The 19,831-nt window shown below is 44.2% G+C and overlaps 1 protein-coding gene across 1 annotated transcript in view; it reads right to left on the reverse strand.

Moving 5' to 3' along the window:
• Positions 1-3,239: 3,239 nt before the first annotated feature.
• LOC308336361 (uncharacterized protein) overlaps positions 3,240-19,831 on the reverse strand; it is a 31,756-nt gene continuing 15,164 nt past the window's right edge. Inside the window, exons 4-7 of the mRNA XM_080793718.1 lie at positions 13,032-13,133; positions 12,004-12,345; positions 8,395-8,550; positions 3,240-6,994 (exon numbers count right to left, since the gene is read on the reverse strand). Coding sequence (XP_080649844.1) covers positions 4,998-6,994; positions 8,395-8,550; positions 12,004-12,345; positions 13,032-13,133 — 2,597 coding nt within the window. The 3' untranslated portion in view covers positions 3,240-4,997. The remainder of the gene's footprint in view (positions 6,995-8,394; positions 8,551-12,003; positions 12,346-13,031; positions 13,134-19,831) is intronic.

Genomic DNA, 19,831 nt, shown 5'->3' on the forward strand with positions numbered 1-19,831 from the left:
TAGACGCGCAGGGAACAGAGCTGATCTACAAGCCTACATCGTGTTGCATCAGCGACGAGTTGTGGGCTTGGGGCTTGCAGAGGCGGAGCTATCTCTTTGCTCTCTTAGTTGTCGAGGAGTCTAGAGACAGTGACACGCGCTGTGCCTGGCACTGAAGCATTGAAGCAACATCATTATTAAAGTTTCTTAAACGTAATTTTCAAGTGAAGTTTATGGGAGGAAACTTTTAAGAGAGCGGACAGGAATCTTGCGCCTTGCCTGAGTCTTCACTGCATACGTGCGCAGCACTGAATCAACATGAGACGAAAGAGAGAGAAAGCGTTGGTGCACTCACTTCGAATGCGCGCCTGTGTGTGTGTGTAGGGTCCAGATGCCCAGTCAGTTTAGAGCTTGCCAGTCTAACTTCGAAGAGAGGTGGCGAAAAAACAACAAAAGATAGCCTACTTTGGGCAGCCCGTGTGCATGCACATTTCATGTTAGTAGCAAACCACAGCATGCAAGCCGCCTTTGTTTTCAATGTTCCCCCAATTAGCACGTCGATCAGAAAACCCGTTCTTACCTATCAGCCGGAGATGCGCTGACCCCCCCCCCCTTCATTAGCGATGCTAATTTGCCCAGTCAATCGTGTGTGTGTGTGTGTGTGTGTGTGTGTGTTGCTCTCAGATCTCAGATATGCTTTTATTTGTTATTGGTAATAGGATAAGTAGCCTACAACAACACTATTGCCCTGGGTAAATACAGAATAGATATTATATAGATATTATATTTAAAATAATCACTATATTATCCACAAATGGCTCAATAATATACTATTCATTATACATGTCTTAAATTGACATTGAACTTTTTTGTTAATTAAACGTTTGACCTCTTATATAGGTTATTTTATAGCATTTTGGAACCGTTAAGAACCGGAATCGCTACCGGATTCGCAAAAATCCAAACGATACCCATCCCTAGTCACCGCCCCATCTGATGCTGTCCTTCGGGACCAACTATTAATGGGCTTGTCTGAGGGCCCGCTTGGGCAAGCACTGAGGATCTACGCAAGACGACACCCTGATGACGACTTTGTGGCCCGGGGCCACACCATCACTTAGGTCACATTCTCACCAGAGAGCTTTGCTGCGATTAAAACGAATCCTGCTGCGCATTTTCAGAAAGTGCACTTTGTTTGACAGGTGTGAAGGCTCATTCGAATCCTAATGCGCATTTTACTCTGAGCAAAAACGGGGGTTTCGCTTCGCTTCCAATCGCACTTGATTACGATTTGGTGCAGGTGTGAATGCAATCCGCAGTAAATAAAGGAAATGAAGCAAACAATGTGGCGGGTGAGGAGCTGAACACAGTTGGAGACGGAGAAAGCATATTTTACGCAGCGCAAAGATGTCCCGTTACCTTGGATAGACGTGGTCGGAGTACATTAATCAATTGCTTAAGAAAACACATAAAAACACTGCAGTGTATTATAGCCTACAGAATATTCTGTCTGTCTGTCTGTCTGTGCCGTAAACATGGAGCTGTCACTGTGTGGGGACTGGGGAGCAGGGACTTTCATCTCGACTTGTAAACTTGTAAACATTTTGCGCTGCTGTCTGTCTGTCTATCGGTGTGCTCAGCGCTGTGCCTCCATGCCCAAAAGTGCGTGGCGTGGCTGCTGCATGTATAGTGAGAGCGCGAGAGAGCTGGGGGGGGGGGGGGGGGTCCAGTCCCAGACGGCACGACACATGCACGTTATGGTATCATTTTATCACCATAGAGTTCACTGTCGTCATCTTCATATATGGAGATGGCCGTATATGGAGCGTGTCATGAGGCATGACTGACGGACATACTGACAGGTTTTAGCGTGACTGACATGTTTTGCAGGTTTTCATAGTAAACTGCGACCTACAGACGCAATAAGACACTATAAACTTGGGTTTTACAAATTCATACTATTTAAAACTACTTTCAGAATGAGGAAGGGTACCAAGAATGATAACTATTGTCGTGTATTTGAATCATATAGCATAATTCATATCTACTTGTTTAGTCATAATGGTACATTTCTGCATGGCCATTTGTCTCACCGAAGTGAGTCATCACCCACCCCACAGTGTCTTAAACCATTTGCATATCAATTGTCCACAGGCAGGAAGCCTCGTGGCTTCACTCTTTGACTAGATAATTCTTGAGTGATCTTGTATCTGATATTACCTTTAGGGTCTAGACCACCTGTGGATTTGGGCCTTCCTGTTTCATTGTTAAATGACAGAGCCAACAGACTACAGTTGGTCTCTTTACATTTTATGACACACACACACACACACACACACACACACACACACAGGGACAAAAGGTGACACCAGACTGCATGAGGGGGATGGATAAAAGGGGTGGATGGAGAAGGACTTGGGGTGTGTGCTCGGAGGCTGGGGAGTTGGAAAAATGGAGGAGCACAGGACGGTCACCCTGGCCTGTGCTGCTATCAAAGGGAAGAGATGACTTTGCTATGCTTGTAACCTGTAACGATGGGAGATGCCTTGATTGAATAAAGACGGACTTGGCCTGGGAATCGGAGCTCGTGTGTTGTGTTCATTCTGCATTAGGAAAATAAGGTACAGTTCCACAGGACATTATACGACACTATAATTCAGTTTATTTGCACATGAATTTAAAATAAATTGGAGGAAAAAAGCAATACATTTAAATATAAAGAGATGGATATAAATCAAAACATAATGTGCCAGAAAGGCTAAGCTGATTGTCACATTTCTTTAAAAACCAAGGTGTTGAAAACCAGGCTAAGGTGTTTATGCATATGGGGAATATTAGAAAGAGAAATGACAAAAACATACAGAGTTGCTCATCCCACAAATGCAAGTTCCTTGTAAGTGAATACATATTTTAAAGAGAAATAAACAGGCTTTCCAAACATAAAAAGGTTAATATCTGACAAAGTTATCGATTGATTGTTTGATTGATTGAAATGTGTATTAACAGTGTGTACAGTTCAACGGAAGTACAGGTCAATACAAAAACTGCTACGAGGACAAAAGAAAAAGCACTAAGACAGAGTCTTAGGGTCCTTAAAGACATACAAATAAAACTTATATGAAAGAAAATAAATTATCGTATACAAATAAAACTTATATGAAACAAAATAAATCATCATATACAGTTAAAAATCACACCCGTGTGAATTGAAGGGCGCTCTTATATGTTATATCATACTCGTACATCATAACAATGTGATTGCGGCCATTCATATCCTATGTCCAGCTTTTAATGTTTGCGTTTACACTAGGACGTAAAAATGGCCATTCATTATCAATGGAAGTTAGTGTTTTTATTTTTATTTTACAGGGGCCTGTTCTGAATTGTATAGCTGCCCGCAACTGCTCTTTGAGAGAGGTTTTGAAGGAGTCTAGGGATTCACATTTCTGTTGGTATTTCTGGTTTTCTGGACCCACTGAAAAATTGTCCATTCATTTTTCCCCATAGAGATTTAAACCTTTGATTCTGTGGGAAAAAAATAAAAAAGATCGGCAGGGTTAACCCTAACCCTATCATTAAATATTAAATTATTATTTTTCACAGAATCAAAGGTTTTATGGTCATGAATCACCAGGATCCTGGTTGGATGGCTTACACAATTGATAGTTTTGTAAATTTCTATGGGGAAAATGTTCCCCATAGTTTTCAGTGTTTAGAAATCTACTGATATGCTCTATAGCGGCCATATTTGGCCATACCTCCTGACACATGGGACCCACATGGAAATAGAAATGGCATAAGCTATATAGAGACATACTTCCTATTTATCCACATATATGAACCTGAATATGGCATATTATGCAGCATAGGCTATATTCTGAGTATATTTGCCATATTGGCACAATATGTTAATATATTTAAAATAAAACCATAGCACCACCATTAGCCTTTTCATGTCGCACACCCCCTAGAAGGCGCCCGCATACCACAAGTGCTGCGTCATGTCATGTGAATGAATGTACTGACGGAACAATGTGTGTGTTTAAGCCCGGACTGTATTGAGAGGCGCACGCGCCGGAGGTAATAGAACTACATGTGATGATAACAACAGAGATATACAAGTGTGAACGAACTAACGAAGCCAAATAAATACTACCTCTACAGTTAAAGTACGTTGTCAAGAGTTGCTCATATCGGTAATAACCTACACATGCTGCACGCACCAGTTTGGGAACGACTGCTCCATAGGAAAATCATGGTCATGGACTTTGTTGACATTAAGGAAGTATTTTGATGTCCAACGGTATAAAAGGTCAATGCCTAAAACAGTGTCACAATTGAGAAATAATCTACCTAAGGCAAAATGTCCAAACGTTTTGCGCCATGTTTATATAGGTTTTACATACAAACGATAATCAATACAAAAAAGTTAATTGTGGTGGTCTTTAATCAGTCATGTTGATATTGTCAGATTATGTGATTCCAATGTTTTATGTTGATATTGTCAGATTATGTGATTCCAATGTTTTAGTATATCACTTGTCATTGCGTGGATTAGAATGAAGGATCATTCAATTGTCTGTGTTATATCATGTGTCAACTTAAATGGGTTAATGGGGAAGATGTTCATTTATTATATATATTATTTATATTTATTAATACAACTAACCCCTTTTCCCTGAATTTCTCATTAGTTTCAGATGTGCATTTTGACCCAAGCATTTGCCCCTAACTGCAACTAAAGGGTTTCCCCCCCTGTATGAGTGTCAATGGGCTTTTCCCTTTTATGAGTCCTCGTGTTTTTTTAGATCACAATTGATAGCAAAGTCTTTACCACACATGTTACAAGTTAACACCTTGAGGGGCCGGGCCTATTTAATCCATTAATAAAATGTGCCCATCGTCAGCAAGCGCCTCTAGGCTTGCTGACGATGGATCAGTTTTCATAGCACTAATTTGACAGAGATTATCAATCTCCGTCTCGGGCACATGAGCGTGCACTTGAACTTGACTGTGATTTACGTGATGGGCCCCGATGGTGTTAAAGGCTTCTCACCTGTATGAGTCTTCATGTGTTTTTTTAGATGAGCACTTTGAGCAAATCCTTTGCCACACACAATACAAGTAAAGGGCTTTTCCCCTGTATGACTACGCATGTGTATTTGTACATGACCAATCGTAGAATAGCCTTTACCACACACGTTACAAGTACAGGGCCTTTCCCCTGTATGACTACGCATGTGTATTTTTAGCTGACCAATCTGAGCACAGCCTTTACCACACACGTTACAAGTAAAGGGCTTTTCACCTGTATGACTAAGCATGTGTATTTTTAGATGAGATCTCCGAGAACAGCCTTTACCACACACGTCACAAGTAAAGGGCTTTACCCCTGTGTGAGTCTTCATGTGTATTTTTAGATGAGCACTTTGAGCAAATCCTTTGCCACACATGCTACAAGTAAAGGGGTGTACCCCTGTATGTTTCCTCATGTGTGATTTTAGATAATGACTCGTAGCAAAACGTTTACCACACACGTTACAACTACAAGTAAGCGCCTTTTCCCCTGTATGAGTCCTCATGTGTATTTTTAGACCCCCCCTCGTATGAAAACCTTTACCACACACTTCACAAGTAAACAGCCTTTCCTTTGTATGAATTGCATTTAAGTGTTCCTTTAGAGCACAACGTCTAGCAAAACCTTTGCCACAAACTTGGCAAATAAAGGGCTTTTCTCCTGTGTGAGTTCTCATGTGTTTTTTTAGATCACCATCCTGAGAACAGCCTTTACCACACACATCACAAATAAAGGGCTTTTCCCCTGTATGAGTCCTCATGTGTACTTTTAGTACAGTTCTAGAAGACAAGCCTTTTCCACACACATCACAAGTAAAGGGATCTTCCCCTGTATGAGCATGCATGGGTCTACAGGCTTTTCCTCCTGTATGAGTTCTCATGTGTGTTTTTAGATTGCTACTCCAGGTAAAACCTTTACCACACACGTTACAAGTAAGAGTTTCTCCTGTATGAGTCCTCATGTGTGCTTTTAGATCACCACTCTGAAAACAGCCTTTACCACACACATCACAAATAAAGGGCTTTTCTCCTGTGTGAGTCCTCATGTGTTTTTTTAGATCACCATTCTGAGAACAGCCTTTACCACACACATCACAAGTAAAGGGCTTTTCTCCTGTGTGAGTTCTCATGTGTGTTTTTAGAGCAACATCCGATGAACAGCCTTTACCACACACAACACAAATAAAGGGCTTTTCCCCTGTATGAGCATGCATGCGTCTACAGGCTTTTCCTCCTGTATGAGTTCTCATGTGTGTTTTTAGAGTGCTACTCCTGTTAAAACTTTTACCACACACGTTACAAGTAAAGGGCTTTTCTCCTGTGTGAGTCCTCATGTGTTTTTTTAGATCACCATTCTGAGAACAGCCTTTACCACACACATCACAAATAAAGGTCTTTTCTCCTGTGTGAGTCCTCATGGAGGGAGTTTGTTTTGAGGATTTCAGGTCCTGGGACAGCTTGCTGCTCAAAGACAATCTTTGTCCTTCCACATGTTGAGTCTTGTGTGATTTCAGTGTGTTTGAAGTGGACTGACCTTCACTGGTCTCCAACCAATCATCACTGTCTTCAGTTGACTGATCTTCACTGCTCCTCTCCCACTCACTGTCTTCAGTGTCAGATTCAGAACAGTGTGAAGAGAGGAGCTGGTCGTCACTAGTTGGCTGTGATGTTCCACAGTCCTCTACATCAGCTTGTGTTTTCATGTGTTGAGTTGAAGTGCCAGCTACAGGCTCTGTCTCTCTGTTTTCATCATCATGACCATCTTCACTTTTCACTGCTAGTAATGTCAACGTTGACTCATCAGACTCCTCTGGTCTTTGAAGTAGCTCCTCATGTTCCTCTTTAATCTGTGGAGGTTGTGGTTCCTCCTGGACCAGACTAGAGCTCCTCTCCTGTTCATTGAAAACCTCCTCTTTACACACAGGGAGGTGTGGGGCGGCTAGAAATAAAGACAACAAAAGCATCACACTCATGTGAAGTGAAGGGGTGCTCTCATCATCATACATCCTCATACATCACATCCCGTGCTCATACACATAGACACACAAAGCTCGACATTACATTGTTGAGCCCCTTGTCCTTTGGACAAGAACTCACTTGTCCGAGTAAATATTAGTCATAATTTATTTTATTCTCCTGAATAAAGTGTCCTGGCGGTACTCCTAGTGAGAGCAGGAGTGGACCTGGTGAGACGTAGGAGGGGCCCGAACAGGAGTCAACCCACAGAGCCTAGTCCCTCCACATGCCAGAATTGTACCTCCCAGTCCCAGCAGAGTAGTTCCGGAGTGGATTCAACGGATTGTGTGGCTCTGGTCTTTCTCTAGTGGGTCTGATCGAGGGTATCTACTGGGACATAAGTCGGGACTTGATCATCCCGGCTGGGTCACCTGAGTGAGGGGTATGATGTTCGCGAGACCCGAAACCCAGATGACCTTGGGATACATCACTGAGGATACGTCCCAGGTGCATCCAAGCAATGCAGCGCTTGCACACATGCCCTCTAGGCCGCACACAGAAGCTTGTGTGCTGCGTTATTGGCTGCATGGCAGCCAATCGGGCACTATGTCCTTTTTTGGGAAACAACATTATAGACATACAAAAACTAGACTAGAGCACAGCCTCATTGCGCACGTAAGGCCTCCTGCATGAATACATTTAAGCAAACCCGTTTGTCCTAAAGCCTTTTTAGCCTACACACCCGTCGACCTGTGGCAGTGGTAACACATTCCAAGGTGAATTAGTATGTTACAATACTAATTCACCATTGCCCTGCACCGAATGTCACATGATAGAACATCTATCTATGATAGAACAACATCTATCTATCTGCATAAAAGATGAATAGTCTTCAGCAAAATTACAAATTGATTATCTAGGTTATATATAAAAAAATATAAAAACTATTGTACAATAAAATATTGTTATCGTGATATTGGCTGAAATTGGCAAAAAAAAAAAAAAATGAAACAAACAACATTTAAACAGGCAGGCAGTTAAAACAATAGGATAGCAGCAAAGAGCATACAACAGTGGCAAATTAGGCAAGGACAGTGGTACAAAAATAAGAACAGATATTTTAAAACTCAACTAAAAGCAAGAGTTGTGTTGTGTAAGCTGTGTCTTAAAGATGTCTATAGTCTGTCTGAGCTGTAGTGGTAGTTTATTCCAGTCCGTTGGCCCATAGAAGCAGAAGGCTGCCTCACCATATTTCTTAGTAGCCAGGGAGTTCAGCACACCTAAACCTAACCTTAAAAACTGCTCCCGGTGTGTTCACAAAAGCCTGAGTAGACGATACACAATTATGTTGAAAGTGAAATATCCCTTAAAAACAGCACATACCTATACGGTACAACTTTACAACAGGTTGCATCATTGCATCAAATGGTCCACGTCCCTCGTCAGTCTCTGGCTGTTCCTCTGAAAACATTGAGTGTCTTTTGGAGGCCATCTCTCTAGATACGGTAGATCTCTCCCTGTGGTGGTCTGTGGAAATCACTGGTATAAACAGATTGTAGGCCATCATTCATTAAGTTTGTAATCAGATTAATCACAGCTTCAAAATCATTAATCATGATTGATCACCATTCAAACTGATGATAGTGTACTCCCAGAGAATGGTATCAAATGCCGGTCTGTGGCCTAATGCATACTAGGCTACTAGTGTGTAAACTGTGTTGTATATACTATAGGCCCCTCTTATTTAGCTGCTACAATATTTATTTACTCTTTGAGTGAGAAGTAAAAAAAATAAGCCTTGAAAAGTCATTGGTTTAAGAAAGCAGGGCTGTCTGTACTACTGTCACTTTGTACCTTTTGCATAATCATATCGGTGCAAAATCTTTGCACAATCCTCACAGAAAAGGCGTGTTTTTATTCCAGTTTTTTTTTAAATCACTATATCGGTTGCATATCGGTTATCGGTGATTGTTGCCCTCTATCGCATCGGTTATCGTATCGGTCACAAAATTCCATATCGGTCGCTCTCTAATAATAACAACGGCATTTATTGTGTGCTGGCGCTTCCTTTCTTTCCATTTTATTATTAACTGTTACAAGTTGCACAACCTGTCAACGTTGATTCCAATGACAATGTATTAATACCTGTACGCTATAGACATTTTATTTAAAGACATTTAAAAGAAAATGACTAAAACTGACTAAAACCCTTAGGATTTTCCGTCGACTAAAACTAGACTAAAACTATCAAGGATAGAAATGACTGACTAAGACTAATTAAGCATTTTGTCCAAATGACTAAGAGTGACTAAAACTAATAAGCATTTCGTCCAAAAGACTAAGGCCCTCATTTATCAACCGTGCGTACGCCAAAATATGGGTGCACGCCGAAATTGCCGACATTTTTGACATTTACCATTTCCGCCAAAGCTTGAAATTGAACGTGACAACGTACAAAATCGACGTTTGCTTCTCAGCTGGCGTACGCATTTTTTTTCTGTCTTACACAAGCGGAGCAGCATTGTCTGAACTGCTGACACTGTCACAGGCATCTAAACATATGTTTTCACTCCTAAAATGTTAATATAAAACGGTATGTGTATGTAAAAAACAAAAGAGAGATTTCCAACTTTACAAGTAATTAAAATCGCGCAATTAAAAACAATATAACATGTTTACAATGTATTAGTTTGTGCTTAATCAAACACTTGTTATGCGAGCGCACTTGTGAGATGATTTTGGAGCGCATGCGGACGCGGTGATGCGGCATATGCGATTATGATATTATATTTTTTTTAAAGGCATGAATGGACTGCACGCCTTTATTTCCAAGTGACAATGACAAGCATACAATACAGCTTGCCTATTTGTAGTAAGTACTAGCAGGCTATAGGCGTAAGGGGCTTAATCATTCACCATTTATAAGTGCTTAGACAGTTTTGACAGTTCAGATAAAAGCGAGATCATTTTCGGGGGTCGGGAGGACGGGACCGCGGCGTGCGTCGCCAACACATACCAGCGCAAGCGGCAAGCCTTCATCCATATGTTTATGATTCGTTCATCAATGATCAAATCACTACATAAACGTTGATTGTGAGCTGCCTTGACGACATGATAGCCTATCTCTCATGCAGGCATGTCACCCACAGGACTTTAATATCACAGCAGTGCGCAGTATCACGCCTTCGCCGTGCACTGCGCACGAATGGGTAAAATTAATATAGGCCAGCCTACAAACTAATTCCATTCATGGCGATGCGATGTCGATGTGTCATGTATATGCGTGCATGCGTGGACATGACAGCAAAGCAAGCGAGGTGAGAGGAAAACAGACAGGGTAGGCCTACAACTTTATTTAATTCATGCAGGTGTTCGTTCTTTATTTAACAAGACACCAGTGGGCTTGCAAGTTGCGTGTGCTTCTGCGTGTGTGTGTGTGTGTGTGTGTGTGTGTGTGAGTGAGAGAGAGGTGCGTGAGGCGGGCAAGGCACGGGAGAAACCTTTTTTCCATGGTTTCCATGGTTCCCACAGGTCGTAAACATGTGTTCAGTCGCAAAAACGAGGGCGAGGCTTGATTTCATAGGGCGTGCCAGATAGATTTCAGCCGTCACATTTATTAACGTCAGAACGAAATTAAGGAAGGATCAGCTGTTTGCGATCACTTTATAAATGCCGTGGCGACGTGGGTGTACTACGAAACCTGCACTCGAATCTGTGGCAGATTTTACACTTGATTGATAAATGAGGGCCTAAGACTGACTAAATCTAAAAAATGCCTGTCAAAAACAACACTGCTTTTATCAGACAATTCAAATCAATGTTCCAATGCAGCCAATGCAGGACATCAGAGTGTGCATCATGCCGTGCTTTCAGATTCCGAGACGTCAGATCTACCTCATGAGCCACTGCTGCCCCGCCCCTCCACTGGATTAGACATGTCATAAAATATGCCGAAAGAGGAATTATTATATAGGCTACTTTATGCAAATGAGGAACAATTTCATGATTTAGTTATGGCAAGAGATTAATTTATGTAACATAATATAGATGTAGACTCGTCTAAAACAACCTTGATATGTTGACTAAAAGCAATAACACTGTATAGCCAATTCCTAATTTGTACCTATGTTTTACATAATTTATGCCAATTATGCTAATGAACATCATACCAACATCATAAAATCATGACATTTTAATCATACAAGTTTAAAGGAAACAACATTTTTACAGCATGGTTTGACAGCCTGAAATAAAAACAAACTTCATGGTAGATGAGAAGAAACACTGTAGAAAGTGTCATGCTTTAGTCATAACATACACAATACCTTCCATATATGAGCTTAACCCTCTCTCTCTCCGCACTCTCTCTCTCTCTCTCTCTCTCTCTCCTAGATGTTTTTAATGTTATAACAATGTCATAACATTTATATCATAAAAGTTGACATGATTCACCATTTCTGTAGACTATTGGGGTTTAAGTTGTCATTCATTAGAACAAAACTTCCATTTAACAAACATAATCAATTATTATAGTGGAAAATAATGGAGCAAAACGTGCAAAAATGCAATTCTGAGGTCAATGACTCCTCAAGGTCACCAGAGGTCAGTCAGAAAGTGGTTCCACCCGGGCCCCAAAAATAGGGGGCCCGGGTGGGAGATGCTGCAAGCTGGCCCGGCGCGACTGGGGGGCCGGGTGGGAGAATCACATGGCGCTGGTTGGCTGAACAGACGCCGGTGTCCGTTTGGCGAACTTTGTCTGTTCGGCCATGTTTGAAAACCTTTCCCTAACGTCGGTGAAACCGGTCAATAAAAGTAGGATGAAATGTCTCCCCGCTCAGCATCAAGGTTTGGATTAGGGTAAGGTACAGTAAAACATTTAGGGCAAAAGTATTACACAAAAAATCCTGGGGACTTGTTTCCTGTTCCTATATTATCCAGATATTATCATTGACATATGTTTTGCCAAGATTATCATATAGTGAAAATACATACTACGGTTTGGGTGGTCTTCAGATTCCTCCTGTTTAAGAGAGATGTCTTCAGGTTCCTCCTGTTTAAGAGATATGTCTTCAGGTTCCTCCTGTTTAAGAGAGATGTCTTCAGGTTCCTCCTGTTTAAGAGAGATGTCTTCAGGTTCCTCCTGTTTAAGAGAGATGTCTTCAGGTTCCTCCTGTTTAAGAGAGATGTCTTCAGGTTCCTCCTGTTTAAGAGAGATGTCTTCAGGTTCCTCCTGTTTAATAGAGATGTCTTCAGGTTCTTCCTGTTTAATAGAATTATCCTTGGCTGAGTCTGGAGAGTTCATCTTCACCTGCAGTCTGGACTCCACACACTGGTCTAAAATGAAGGAATTGAATAATGACTTGAGCCCTAGAGAATATAACAAATATTGGCAGAAGGTAAAGGCAATATTATGTTAACCTTACAAAAGATAATGAAATTGATATTTTAGGGCAGAATCTTGCTGAACATATCACCAAAACTGATATTCATAAGTACAGATGAACAAGTTGGTTCAGGTTGGGTCCCCGCCCTGCATTTAGTTTGGCTGAATACAATTCACCCTTTGTCAAGTCCCACTCGTGGCTGTGCCCCTCTTTGTACTCATTGGTTGCCGTTTCGTGGTTGGACAAAAATCCTCTCTCTCCATCCACTACCATTGAAATAACATGTTTTTCAGTTGCTTTGTATTGACATTCTGTGCACTCAATTCTTATTTTAAACTTGGTGTCAGAAAAAAATGAACATCACAGGTGCAGCATGGTGACTGGGCATATCATGTTTGTTTTAGCAAATTCAACATAAACAAGGCGGAACCAGGGCGGAACAAGGCAGAAAGAGCCTGCTGGTCAGTCAGGGACCAATCAGAAGGCTGACAAAGGGTGAATTAAATTCATCCCTCATGGCTAGCTAGTCACATATAAATATTGGAGGTCCTTGACAATGGCCAGGAAATGAGTTTAGCAGACATTGTAGCAGCCCAACAGAAAATATTAAAGAGAGTAAGACCACATGAAACTTACTTAGGTATAGGTGGTATTCAGCTTCCTCCAGGTTAATAGAAATGTCCCTGGCTGAGTCTGGAGAGTTCGTTTGCACCTGCAGTCCGGACACCATACACTGGTCTGAAATCAAGTGAATCAGGACATTAATAATCTTGAGATTATGGGATTCATGAATTACTACTAGTGCATGGTTTTCAACTATTCTCCAATGTTCGGAGGTCATTTCTTATTATCCGGTAATTGCGATTGGAACATTGGCGTTTTCTAGAGTAAGGATTGGCCTTATTTTAGCTTGGTAATAAACGCTAATACTTTAGTATCCAAGATAGATGCCAAAAGCGGACGTGAGTCATAGTGGAATAGCCTGAAATCACCGGCACCCAAGTCCTTCCATCCATCTTCAACCGCTTATCCGTAGTCGGGTCGCGGGGGCAACAGCTCCACCAGAGTGCTCCAGACTTCCCTCTCCAGAGCAACATTAGGGACTTCCTCCTGGGGGATTCCGAGACATTCCAAGGCCAGTGAGTCGATGTATTTCCTCCAACTGCGCCTTGGTCTGCCCCGGGGTATCCTCCCAGTGGGACGTGCGTCGAAGACCTCCCTAGGGACGCGCCTGAGAGGCATCCTAACCAGATGCCCGAACCACCTCAGCTGACTCCTTTCCAGGCGAAGGAGCAGCGGTTCTACTCCGAGTCTCTCTCGTGTGACTGAACTTCTCACCCTATCTCTAAGGGAGATGCCAGCCACCCGTCGAAGAAAACTCATTTTGGCCGCTTGTATTCACGACCATATTATTTTGGTCATGACCCACACTTCATGACCATAGGTGAGAGTAGGAACGCAGATTGCTCGGTAGACCTTCTGCTTTCTGGCTCAACTCTCTTTTTGTCACAACAGTGCAGTACAACGACTGCAATACTGCCCCTGCCGGCATCCAAGTGCCATACGACTTTCGTCCAGCAGGCAGCACTCATTATGTTAAAATGGGTTTGAGCATATTTGCAGCGTATGAACAAGACCGGAAAACAATTTCCAATGTCATGCATTACCTGAATGGTCATTCTAAGACTGACACAATAATACAGAAGGTTTAGTTGGTAAGATTTCAATGCTTGGTTCATGAAGACATGGAGCTATAAGTTCACTTGACAATCACATTAACATTACAGTGGACAAGAGTAAATATCCTACTCGTTTACAATCTACATTTGCATTGCTTGCAGGGCTTGACATTAACTTTTTGAGGCACTTGTCCTGTGGACAAGTACATTTCCCATTCACTTATCCGGGCACAAAAGTCACTTGTCCGGAGCATGAGCACACACAAATACATTTTAAATTAACTAACTGTAAGTTGGTTTTGGTGAATATTCTCAGTGTACAAGTTAATAGCCCTAGAATGTCTGTGATCTAACTCCAAATACACAGGCATATATTGTTTATTTCCACGCACGGTTAGCAGACTGACCTTGTCGGCATTTAAACTTGTAGCACTGCGTGTGCACTCACCCAATAATTAATTCCTAAGGCTTGGAGTCGTTTGGAGACTAGGGGCTGTATTTTGCGTGTCTTAACTCATCCATCGCTTTTAAGAAGTGCCAAAAAGTCCCTAAGCGCCAGTCTCTATACTTTTTTTTATTTAATTTTGATTTTAATTTTTTGTTTTTTTTGGTCCAATGTTATACCCGTCTGAAAAAGACGATAAAGGCGTCGTTGGCGCTGCTGGAGTTGCTGAAAAATCAGTCAATTCAGTCCTTGGCAGACATTGAGTGGAGGCGTGATCAATGCTCTTTGGCCACTCAGATTAGCCAAATGCCATTGATCACGCCTCCAGGTCTTTAGTTTACTCAAGTTAGGGAATAAGACCTGGTACTTAAGACATGCAAAATACAGCCCTAGTTTCATATTCATTTGAAAGTTCTGGCATAAAACTTATATTTAGTAAAATATCTCCACTATTCCACGAGCTGCACACGGATGACATTCTCTCCAGCAAGGGGCCCGGAATGAGCGCAGGAGTCAGGACTGAACATATCAAAACTTCCTTTAGGAAGCACAAATGTATGGGCCACATAAAAATAGGAGGTGGGATCAATTACCACCTGTCAATTGTGTGCCCCATACGTTTGTGCTTCCCAAACATCAACTGTTCCCAAAGGAAGTTCATATTTACAGTCCAGGTTTTCCTCGTGTAAAAGTGGCAATATTTTACGTAACACGTTTTCTGCCAGAACGGTCAAATGGATATGAAGCAGAGCCCAATATCTGACTCCAAGAGTTAGTTTTTTTAATTACTGGGTAGGTACAAACGCAGTAGAACAAAAGCATGGCTACAAGTTTAAATGCCGATGGTCAGTCTGCTAAACATGCGTGGATACATCTATTGCTGTGTATTGGGAATAAATTAAATCTATGTAAGATCACAGACATTCTAGGGCTATTATCAATATTGGAAAGGTGATTAGGAAAGCCAGACAATAATGCCAGACAATATTGTTGGCTGCTAGGAGCATCACAGAAAAGGTTAAACCAAGAGTCACTTGTCCAATGGACAAGTAAAAATGTCTGGAAAGATTTATTACTTGTCCCGGACAAGCCTTAATGTCAAGCCCTGCCTTGTATGGAAAGATTAGCTTATGTAGTCTGTAGTGCTACAAAACACTGATGTAACAAACTGTAGGGCTAAATACTTGATGAGTCTATTTCTGATTGATCGATTAGTATTTATTAACAGTTTGCAGAATTACAGTACATTTCAAGCACAATTCAATACAAAGACTGTTAAATTAAGTGTGAGTGCACGACCCAATAAAGCATTACGTACAAATATACACTTCTATATAGCCAAAGAACAGAACAGAACAGAACAGAAATTAATCATAAAGGAGGTAAAAATGCAAAAGAAACATATAATGAGGTGAAAAAGGGGTGGGTGGGTGCGGGGGGATTCAGATTTTTACATGCATTTTAAATGCATTGGAGAACATTTATTGCTTATATAAAGGAGGTGCAAGAAGCACCAACATCGTTTCAGTAACACTGTCCCCCCCCCCCCCCCCCCCCATCAAATGCAGCTTTAATAAAAAGGAAGTGCAAAAAGCACCAACATCGTTATTTTAAGAACCTCTCGGAGAGAGTCATATGGGGTCCAAGCCACTAGATGGCGCAGGCACACAGCCTAACATACACTCACGGAAACAATTCTATTGGGTCGTGAACTGTTGCTCATGGCGTGGTTGTATACCCCACCCACCGGGTATATAACCTGAGGTCCGCCCTGAGCACGTCATTCCTCGCTTTCTGTGCTACGCATACACGTCTTGCCAAGAGAATCGCCTTCGGCTGTTGAAATTAGTTTTCCACTAGGACGGGTCTCAGACTTGTGCCACGGAAATTCACGGTCATAAGTTGGTGTGTTCTCCACTCACGGACGTTCTCAGCATTATAAAGCCTGTAAGTTTACTTAAGGACACTAAAACTCAAGTGGGCCATACGGCGGCTTGAGTTTGTTCTCTGCTAGCTTTCCCCGAAACGTTGTTTCCCCCTTGCTAGCCCACGTTGCGTCCCCGTTTGCTACTAGCTTGCTTAGTTTAGTCTACTGTTGTCAAACGTTGTACTATAAGCTCTGGAACTACGGCCCAAAGTTTTCTCGCTAGCTCACCTGCCCAGCTAACAGCTAACCAGGCTCTGCTCTACCTAGCTAGCCCCCGCTTCTAGTCGTTAGCCTCCCTCCGCAGCTTTGCTAGCCTTCCTAGGTTAGCTAGGTACCGCTAACGCAGCTACTAGCCTTTTAGCTCCGCTAGACACTAGCTAGTTTCCAGCCGTCAGGCGTTAACTACAGCTTTCTCTAGCTTCTTTCTGCACGGTTTGCTATTGAAGACCACGGGCCTGCTCTACGCAACGCAACCCGCACTACCCAACGAACCGCCGCTTTGCTCTGTGTCGTCACACCTAAACAGCACCAGCGTGACGGCCGCGCTATGCGAGCCCCAGGCTTTGCGGCCTTCGCGTAGTCCAGCGACTTTTTTTCTTTCACAACTAAACAGCTTATCTCGTCACCACAGTTTCACAACGTGGCTTCTCCCTGTTTAGACAACTGATCTTCTTTTTTTACCCTATTTTGTGAGTTACAGACTCATAATAATATTATATTATAACTTTTTTAAGAAAAAAAAGGAAAGTTTCCTCTTGGTCTACTGATTCTTTCTTCAGATTACACTAATACCCAAGATGGCCTGCAGGGGTGGCGACAGCCCTCCCCAGTTCCCAGAGGAGGAGCGCCGCCGGGAATGTTTCTCACGCAACTGCAACAAACTGCTGTCCCCTGAGGACAGACACTCTCGCTGCATGTTAAGCTTAGGTCTGACGCACGCCCGCCAGGCTTTCGAGACTCCCGGTTTCTGCCCCTGCTGCATTTACTTCACAGACAGGAAGAAAGGCATGGGGCAAGACCCAGGCCCGCTGCCTCTTCCTCTCTCTCTCCAGACCCCCCGACCTCGTCGCGTCTCAAAGACACCGTGACGAGTCCTTCCTGGGCTCCTCCCCTGCCAGGAAGACAGCACGAACCGATTCCGACTACGAGAGGACTGCCCGTACCTCTGGACCCTCAGCCTCTTTCTCTCCCCGGTCAACCACGCAGTCTGACAGAGACTACAGCCTCCTAGACCGTTCCCCTCAACGAGCCTACAGCTTTGACGATGACTACGACATCGACCAGCCTGCCAGACCCCGCTCTCAATCCTTTGATGACCTCCCCCCTCTCTTCCTGGCCAATGGCCAGAGATGGGGTGACGTACTGGACGATGAGCAGCCAATGGGTGAACTACCACCGTACCAGGAACGACTGGACGACTACAGATTCTTAGACGAGGTCGGCTACGACGACATCTTGGCCGATGAAGCCGACGCTCTAGATGAAGCCGACCCTCCAGAGGTGGTCATCTCAATGCCTCAGCGCTACTCCAGGGATCCCAGAGCGCCCTTCTTCAGGAGATGGGCGACACCCCTACTCCTGAACAGTTGGCTCAAGCCCGTCGCCTGCACGAGGAGATCGTGACTTTCACGTGCTGCCTCACCGACCTGACCGGCCGTATGGCCACGGCTTCCATCAACTCGGAGCGTACTAGGTGGCTGGAAGCTTCACCTAGTCTGGGCCCCGATGCCCGGAGAGAGCTCTCCGAGGGTGCCATCATCCCCGGAGGCCTCTTCAGAGGCGCACTCGAGAGGATGGCCCTCAATGTGGAGGTGCAGCGTCCAGGCTCCTACAGGGCTCAATTGAGTCGGGACAGGGTCAACGACCTCCTGAAGTGCGTGGCCATGTTCAAGACAGGCCGCACACTTCCACTGGGTACGTGTCTGAGGATGGCCGGACTCATGGCCTCGGCCATCTCTCTGGTAGGCCTGGGCAGACTCCATATGAGGCCTTTTCAGCGTTGGCTGAAGTCCCTCGGTCTATCCACCAGGTTCACGAAACGCAGAGTGAAGGTGTCCTCGAACTGCACTCTAGCCCTGAAGTGGTGGTCGAACAGAGGTGTTCTGACGGAGGGGGTCCCGCTGGGTCTCCCCACAGTCAGGAAGTTGATCACCATCGACGCCAGCCTCTCCGGTTGGGGCGCCACCCACGACGGGAGGACGGCCAGGGGGGTGTGGGATGCTGCATTGCGTTCCTCCCAAATCAACTAACTGGAACTACTGGCAGTGTTCCTGGCACTCCGAGAATTCGAACGATTCCTCAGAGGTCACCACGTCCTGGTTCGTTCCGACAACACCACGACGGTGTGCTACATCAACAGGCAGGGGGACTCCGGTCTTCTCGCCTGTGCTCCCTGGCACACAGGCTCTTGATTTGGTGCGACGGCCGTCTGCTGTCGCTCTCAGCGTGCCACGTCCCGGGCCGCCTCAACGAAGGGGCCGACCTACTATCCAGGGGACCATTACGCTACAGCAAGTGGTCCCTGAACCCCAGAGTAGCGGACTTGGTCTGGACCAAGTTCGGCAGGCCAGGGGCGGACCTCTTCACCTCAGGAACGAACAACAAGCTCCCTATGTTATTCTCTCTGTCAGGTTCCCCTCCTCTCGGCCTGGATGCGCTAGCGCATCAATGGCCTCGGGGGCTGCTTTACGCGTACACGCCGTTGGAACTGATTCTGCATGTCCTAGCCAGGGTGCGGGATCAGGGATCGGAGCTGCTACTAGTAGCTCCAGCCTGGGGATCTTGGAGACAGGACATAGTCCCTCTCCTGTTCAAAGAACCATGTCAGCTCCCTCTGTGGAGGGACCTGCTGACCCAGGCCGGAGGAGAGATCTTTCACCCACGTCCTCAGGACCTAGATCTCTGGGTTTGGCCCGTGAAGGGACGTCGCTAGAAGCGACTGGCCTGCCTCCGAATGTCGTGGAGACGATCCTCTGTGCCAGGGCTCCCTCCACCAGACAACGTTATAACACTGCCTGGCATGTGTTTGAGCGTTGGTGCTCGGACAGACAGGAAGAGGTCTTCCCTTTTCAGGCGTCTGTGAGACACATTTTGATTTTCCTGCAGGAGTTCCTAGACAGGGGTCTTGGTCTCTCCTCAGTCAAGGTCAACCTAGCGGCCATAGCGGCCTATCATGATGGTATGAACAACAGATCAGTCAGTGAACACCTGCTGATTAGTCAGTTCATGAAAGGAGTGGCTCGCCTCAGACCGGTCGCCAGATCTCTGGTCCCCTCATGGGACCTGACGATAGTCTTGGACTCCTTAATGAGAGACTACTGGAGACGGTGGACCTGAAGTTCCTCTCTCTGAAAACCTTGCTTGTCGCCCTGACGACAGTGAAGCG

Source organism: Protomyctophum bolini (assembly GCF_963924005.1).
Source record: "Protomyctophum bolini genome assembly, chromosome: 21".
Lineage (NCBI taxonomy): Eukaryota > Metazoa > Chordata > Actinopteri > Myctophiformes > Myctophidae > Protomyctophum > Protomyctophum bolini.